Source organism: Stomoxys calcitrans, chromosome 3, assembly GCF_963082655.1.
Source record: "Stomoxys calcitrans chromosome 3, idStoCalc2.1, whole genome shotgun sequence".
Lineage (NCBI taxonomy): Eukaryota > Metazoa > Arthropoda > Insecta > Diptera > Muscidae > Stomoxys > Stomoxys calcitrans.
This window is the reverse complement of record NC_081554.1, coordinates 12,954,372-12,961,885: the sequence shown is the minus strand read 5'-3', so window position 1 is coordinate 12,961,885 and position 7,514 is coordinate 12,954,372. Positions and strand designations below refer to the sequence as shown.

Genomic DNA, 7,514 nt, shown 5'->3' with positions numbered 1-7,514 from the left:
ATCGAAAATCGGCTCATTATCGTTGACATCATGTATGGTCACAAGCACTGTGGCTGTCGAGGACAATGGCGGATGGCCATTGTCGTGAGCCACCACGGTCAGCTGGGGCACCGGTTCCGTTTCACAATCAATATGGGTGCGCGTTGTTATCACGCCCGTATACTGATCGATTTGAAACCATTGCGAATGTGTGTCGGGAGTATCCAAAAGACTGTAGGTCACTGCAGAGTTGTTGCCCTCATCGCGATCATAGGCATAGACCTGTAGAACCGAACTTCCAGGATCGGAAATTTCCATAACATTTGCATGATAGATGGCCTGCTCGAATTCAGGGGCATTATCATTGATGTCGGTAACGCGCAAATAAATAGTCTTGGACGCATGCAAAGGTGGAGTGCCATTATCGGTGGCCACCACTGAGAGGGTATAGTTGGGAGTCAATTCACGATCCAGAGTCATATTGACTATAACCAAGTAGATGATGTTATCACGAGTGGTCAAACCAAAATGGCCATCACCTCCATTGAGGGTTACATTGACATTGGCATATTCGGTCTTGGAGTCAGGATCATGTACCGAAATGCGGGCCACAAAATCTCCGGGTTCAGCAGATTCGGAAATTTTGGGCGTGGCATCATCACTTAGGAATATCACATTTATGGTGGGCTGATTATCATTGACATCGGTGACTCGTATAGAGACAAACGTTGTGGTCTCCAATGGGGTCTCCCCATGATCCTTGGCCACCACCACCAATTCATGCAGCTCTCTGGTCTCAAAATCCAAAGGTTTATTAACGGTAATCCATCCTGTTTTGGCATCTATTCGAAACATATGCTCCTTGTCGCTTTGGCGGCGGTTGATGGAATACTCCACCAGACCATTTTCCTCGGCATCCGCATCGGTGGCATAGACCTGCAACACCAAAGTGCCCACAGTGGCATTTTCGGGCACAGTGGCAAAATAGCGACTTTGATTGAAAATTGGCTGATTGTCATTGACATCCTGTATGGTGATATTGACGGTCATTTGACCCTTTAAGGGGGGAGTGCCTCCATCCAAAGCCTCTATGACCAGGCTATAAAATGGTGTTGTCTCGCGATCCAAAAAACCATTGATCTGTAAATCCAAGTAGAGCACCCCATCGCGTTCGCGATGCGAAGACAAGCGAAAGGCATTGTTCGTATTACCCGAGACGATGTTGTAACGTTGCGTATTGAACTGATTGAGATCCAGATCGCGGGCTGGATGTAACGTCCTTTTCACGTCGCGCGGCGTATTTTCCGGAAATTCGATATTCATAACCGCGGTCGGAAACGTGGGCGCATTATCGTTCTCATCGTGCACTCGTATTAAAATGCGAACATTCTCGCCACTCATGGGTATGGCCACCAGGCTATAGGAGGCTCTGGTTTCGCGATCCAAGCGCACTTTTGTCCGTATCTCACCCGTATTGGGATCAATGGCTAGGTCGGTGTCAACACCACTGCCCGGTACGGGCACTATCAAATAGGGGGGACCACTATTCACACCAGGCAGCTGTTCGCCTATATAGCCAATCTGATGGCCCACTGGCACTCCCTCAGAGACATCGAGCTCGCGTACCAATTCCGCTGTTACCAAAGTGGTCTGATGAAATAAGAGGCCCAGCATTAACAGTAACTGCCACAAAGGCCTATGACTGATGGCAGAGGAGGTTGGCAAGCGAGCACAAATGGTTTCCATGTTGAAGGGCTCTCTTCGTCGAAATCGATGATTGTGTGTATATTGAGCTGTAGTTTGGCAGATATTTTCTGCTTTGGCTACTATGTCCTTAAAATATAATTCAGTCATTTTTTTATTTTATTTATTTTGTTGCAAGGGCCTTGGAAAATTTTGTTGTGGTTTTAAGGACCTTTTCGTGGGTATGTTTTTTTTTGCTTGTGTGTTGGAGTTTCTGATGAATTTAAGTAGCTTTTGCTCTTTGCAGGCAAGAGCAGTGAAGCTACTTAAAGTTGATGTAAGGACCTATGTGGGGGTTTTTTCGTTAAACCCTGATTGTTTGTATTATTCTGACGATATTCATGGTGTGTTTGTTGCTGGTGGCAAAGAAAATGGAATCATTGCTGCTGCTCTCTTTTTAACACTGTTGTGAGTGTTTAATGAATGAATCTGCAAAGACAAAGAAATATCGAGAAAAATCAATAAAAGTAACAAATTTTTTCTAACTAAAGTAAAAGAAATGTCGAAATGCAAAAAACATACGACTATATAACACAAAAATTCCTTACTCACTAACTATTAAACATCTTTCATTCCTTCTCGACATTAGGGGGGTTCTTGGCTAGGGATTTCTCATATGCAGGTAATGTAAAAAGGCCAAGCGTAAACTGGACAGAGTCCTTCCGCGGTATGCCGTACAATTTGGTATAGGCAAACTTGCTGGCTGTAATCTTTGGCAATGAAAGCCCCTACCTCCTGCCCCGTAAGATTAACTGGGCTCGGAGGTAGATGCCTTGGCGGAGTACTTGGTTACGCATGAGAGCATTTACTATTGGATCTTACTCATAAGTCTTCTGATCCAGATGCTGTCTAACTCCAGGTCTTATTTGGAGCCCACAGCAAGCCGACTACTGGCTTTTGATTGCTTCCATGGCATGGGGCGGATTAATATCTCATTTTTCAACCTAACCTAAATTAACTGAAGTTCTTTCAATTTGGGATTGATTATTCATATGAGGGATACATCCGGCACATGTTGAACTCTCCCATGTGTAGTTGTAGTCGAGCTGGGTTTTTCGCAAGTGTGCGAAGCCAGAACGATCCTCTGTCCAGCAGATTTCCCAGAGAGGTAGTGTTTCGTAGTGGCCTCTAGCGTCCTGGCGAAACGCTCGGTACCTCGAGCGCGGATGGAGAAGGGTGTTCGTGAGGCAGACGGGCCCCTTTGAGATCTAGCGTTCCTTGGTGATGGTTTTGCACAATTTCTAGTGCATGGTAAGTGATAGGCGGTGAAGCCTGTAAGGTGGCTGACTTTGGTGTCAAATCATCACGGGTGTGAGGTGGCGATATTTTGGGTAAGACATGAGTAGTGGGTTGTGTGTTTCGTAGGAATAAACATAAAACAGGCACCTGGAGCTGGCGGCAAATCTCCAGAATAGGAAGACGGCATAGACTTGCCGTTTGGCGCCGTCGGCAAACTTTAAGGTAAAGAAGCGGCTTGGTAACGGAAAAAACAGTGAATAGAGCTGCCGAGGTGTCTGAAGCGTTGAAAATATTGGTTGCCCAAAAAGTAATTGCGGATTTTTCATATAGTCGGCGTTGACAAATTTTTTCACAGCTTGTGACTCTGTAATTGCATTCTTTCTTCTGTCAGTTATCAGCTGTTACTTTTAGCTTGCTTTAGAAAAAAGTGTAAAAAAAGTATATTTGATTAAAGTTAAATCTAAGTTTTATTAAAAATGCATTTAATTTCTTTTAAAAAAATCCGCAATTACTTTTTGGGCAACCCAATACCTTAAGTGGTTAAAGGATGTAAGAGACCCGGCGTCTACTGCCATCTGCAAGCTGTGAACAAGTCCATAGACTAGATATGGAAAACATGCAGCGTCTGAAGCCGTCAACAAGCCTCCGGGAACAGAAACCTGTTTGAAACATGGCGTTTAGAAATATCGCCCGCCTGCAGAGATTAGAGACGCAAAAGACGAGGCATCTGGAGCTATCAGCAAGCCTTCAGAGACTAGCGATAAAGAAACGCGGCGTCTGAGGCTGTCAACAAGCTTCTAAGGATATAAACTTGTACAAGAGATGGCTTTTGGAAATCTTGGTACGTCTGCAATGATAAGAGAGGCGAAAGACGCGGCGACTAAAGCTATCAGCAAGACTCCAGAGACTAGAGATAAAAAATAAAGCGTGCGAAGTTGTCGACAAGCCTCCAGGAACGGAAACCTATGAGAGACGTGACTTCTGGCAATATCAGCAAGCCTCCAAGGTCTAGTACGACGAGAAAGTAGCGTCGTCTGTAGCCTACAAAGGCTACAGATGGAGAAAATGCTACGTCTGTAGCTGTCAACAAGCCTTCAGCGATGGAAATCTGTACGGGACTTGCCTTTTGGAAATATCGGCATGCCTCCAGAGACTAAAGACGCAAAATGCGCGATAACTGGAGCTATCAGCAAGCCTCCAGAGACTAGAGACGAAGAAACGCGGCGTCTGAAGCTATCAACAAGCCTCTAGGAACGGAAACTTGTGAGAGATGTGGCTTTTGGAAATACAGAAACGCCTGCAGAGATAAGAGGGACAAAAGACGCGGCGACTGGAGCTGTCACTGTAGTCAGGAATGTCAACTCGGCGTCAGGAATGGAAATCTGTACGAGACGTGCCTTTTGGAAATATCGACATGCCTCCAGAGACTATAGATGAAAACAAGTAAAAGCGTGCTAAGTTCGGCCGGGCCGAATCTTAAATACCCTCCACCATGGATCGCATTTGTCAAGTTCTTTTCCCGGCATCTCTTCTTAGGCAAAAAAGGATATAAGAAAAGAGTTACTCTGCTATTAAAACGATATCAAGATATGGTCCGGTTCGGACCACAATTAAATTATATGTTGGAGGCCTGTGTAAAATGTCAGCCAATTCGTTTAAGAATTGCGCCCATTGGGGCTCACGAAGTAAAATAGAGAGAACGATTTATATGGGATCTGTATCGGGCTATAGACCGATTCAGACCATAATAAACACGTTTGTTGATGGTCATGAGAGGATCCATCGTACAAAATTTCAGGCATATCGGATAATAATTGCGACCTCTAGGGGTCAAGAAGTCAAGATCCCAGATCGGTTTATATGGCAGCTATATCAGGTTATAAACCGATTTGAACCTTATTTGACCCAGTTGTTGAAAGTAAAAATAAAATACGTCATGCAAAATTTCAGCCAAATCGGATAGGAATTGCGGCCTCTAGAAGCTCAAGAAATCAAATCCCCAGATCTGCTTATATGACAGCTATATCAGTTTATGAACCGATTTGAACAATACTTGGCACAGTTGTTGGATATCATAACGAAATACTTCGTGCAAAAATTCATTCAAATCGGATAAGAATTGTGCCCTCTAGAGGGTCAAGAAGTCAAGACCCAAGATCGGTTTATATGGTAGCTATATCAGGTTATGGACCGATTTGAACCATACTTGGCACAGTTGTTGGGTATCATAACAAAACTCGTCGTGCGAAATTCCATTCCAATCGGATAAGAATTGCGCCCTCTAGAGGGTCAAGAAGTCAAGACCCAAGATCGGTTTATATGGTAGCTATATCAGGTTATGGACCGATTTGAACCATACTTGGCACTGTTGTTGGATATAATAAGAAAACACGTCGTGCAAAATTTCATTCCAATCGGATAAAAATTGCGCACTCTAGAGGCTCAAGAAGTCAAGACCCAAGATCGGTTTATATGGCAGCTATATCAGGTTATGAACCGATTTGAACCATACTTGGCACAGTTGTTGGATATCATAACAAAACACGTTGTGCAAAATTTCATTCTGATCGGATAAGAATTGCGCACGCTAGAGGATCAAGAAGTCAAGACCCAAGATCGGTTTATATGGCAGCTATATCAGGTTATGGACCGATTTGAACCATACTTGGCACAGTTGTTGGATATCATAGCAAAACACGTCATGCAAAATTTCGTTCCAATCGGATAAGAATTGCGCACTCTACAGGCTTAAGAAGTCAAGACCCAAGATCGGTTTATATGGCAGCTATATCAAAACATGGACCGATATGGCCCATTTACAATACCAACCGACCTACACTAATAAGAAGTATTTGTGCAAAATTTCAAGCGGCTAGCTTTACTCCTTCGGAAGTTAGCGTGCTTTCGACAGACAGACGGACGGACGGACGGACGGACGGACGGACGGACGGACGGACAGACGGACGGACGGACGGACGGACAGACGGACGGACATGGCTAGATCGACATAAAATTTCACGACGATCAAGAATATATATACTTTATGGGGTCTCAGACGAATATTTCGAGTAGTTACAAACAGAATGACGAAATTAGTATACCCCCCATCTTATGGTGGAGGGTATAAAAACTCGGCATCTGGAGTTGTCTACAAGCCTGAAGGAACCAAAACCTGTACAAGACGTGCCTTTCTGCCAATATCAGGAAACCTCCGAGAACTAGAGACGAGAAAGAAACGACGTCTGGAGCTGTCGGAAGCCTCCAGAAAATAGAGACGCAAAAGATGCGGCATCTGGAGCTAGTGACAAGCTTCCAGGAACGGCAACCTGAATGTGATGTGGCTTCTGCCAATATCTGCAAGCCTCCAGGAGCTAGAGACGTGCAGGACGCGGCGTTTTGAGTTGACGGCAAGCCTCCACAGACTAGAGATGGAGAAAAAGCAGTGTGTGTAGCGTGGCTTTTGGAAATAACGGCTCGCCACCCGAGATCAGAGACTAGAGACACAAAAGACGCGTCGTCCGGAGCTGTCAAGAAGCCTCCAGGAATGGAAGTCTGTGCGAATCGTAACATTTGCAAATATCGGTACACCTCCAGAGGCGCAGACTTTTTTGCATGGGTTTAGAAGACATATGGAGTAAAAAAAAAAACATAAACCCAAATTGGGGTTCTGGGCTTATATACAAAAATCAATTTGTGTTTGTTTGTTTGTGTGTTCCTTACAGACTCCGAAACGGCTGAACCGATTTTCTTCAAATTTTCACAGATGGTGCATATTGACCCCGTGGTGAAAATAGGGTACTACATTTTTTGATATCTGAAGGGGGGCGGACCCTCCCCCTTGCCATCATTCTCAGAAACGCCAGATCTCGGAGATGGGTGGTGCGATTTAAGCGAAATTTTGTGTGTTCTCATATAGTAACCCAAAAATAAAAATATGGTATCCAAATGTTGGATGGGGTACCTAGGGGGGTCACCCCTCCCTAAAACCTACCAAACATATAATTAGACCAATCACGAAACTATGTGGCTCAAATTAAATGTATTTAGGATAAGAAAACGTATCTGATATCCAATTGTCGGACCAAGTGCTAGGGGGACAACGCCAAGCCCCCAAAACCCCCCTTATTCGGACATATTTTCCAACCATGGCAATATGGGACTCAAATGAAAGGTATTTGCGAGTAGAATACGGATGTGATATCCTAAAGTGGAACCAAGTTTCTGGGGGTCCACCCCTTCCCCGAAACAAACCCCAAAAAGGACTTATTTACTGACCATGGGAATACGGGGCTTAAATAAAAGGCATTTGGGTGTAGAATACGAATCTGATATCCAAATATGGGACCAAGTGTTTGGGGGGCCGCCTCTCCACAAAAACATCCCCCAAAGGGGACAAATTTGCGACCATAGCAATATGGGGCTCAAATGAAAGGTCTTTTGGAGTAAAACGCGAATCTGATATCAATATTCCACACAACACCACCCAAATAGGAAGTATTTGCTGACTATTTCAATATGAGGTTTAAATAAGAGAGCTTACAGAGTAGAACACG

The 7,514-nt window shown here is 44.4% G+C and overlaps 1 protein-coding gene across 1 annotated transcript in view; it reads right to left on the bottom strand.

Annotated features, from left to right (window-relative positions):
- LOC106089983 (protein dachsous) overlaps positions 1-7,514 on the bottom strand; it is a 449,615-nt gene that overhangs the window by 378,437 nt on the left and 63,664 nt on the right. The window contains exon 2 of the mRNA XM_059364882.1: positions 1-2,151. This exon is cut by the window's left edge and continues 60 nt beyond it. Coding sequence (XP_059220865.1) covers positions 1-1,833 — 1,833 coding nt within the window. The 5' untranslated portion in view covers positions 1,834-2,151. The remainder of the gene's footprint in view (positions 2,152-7,514) is intronic.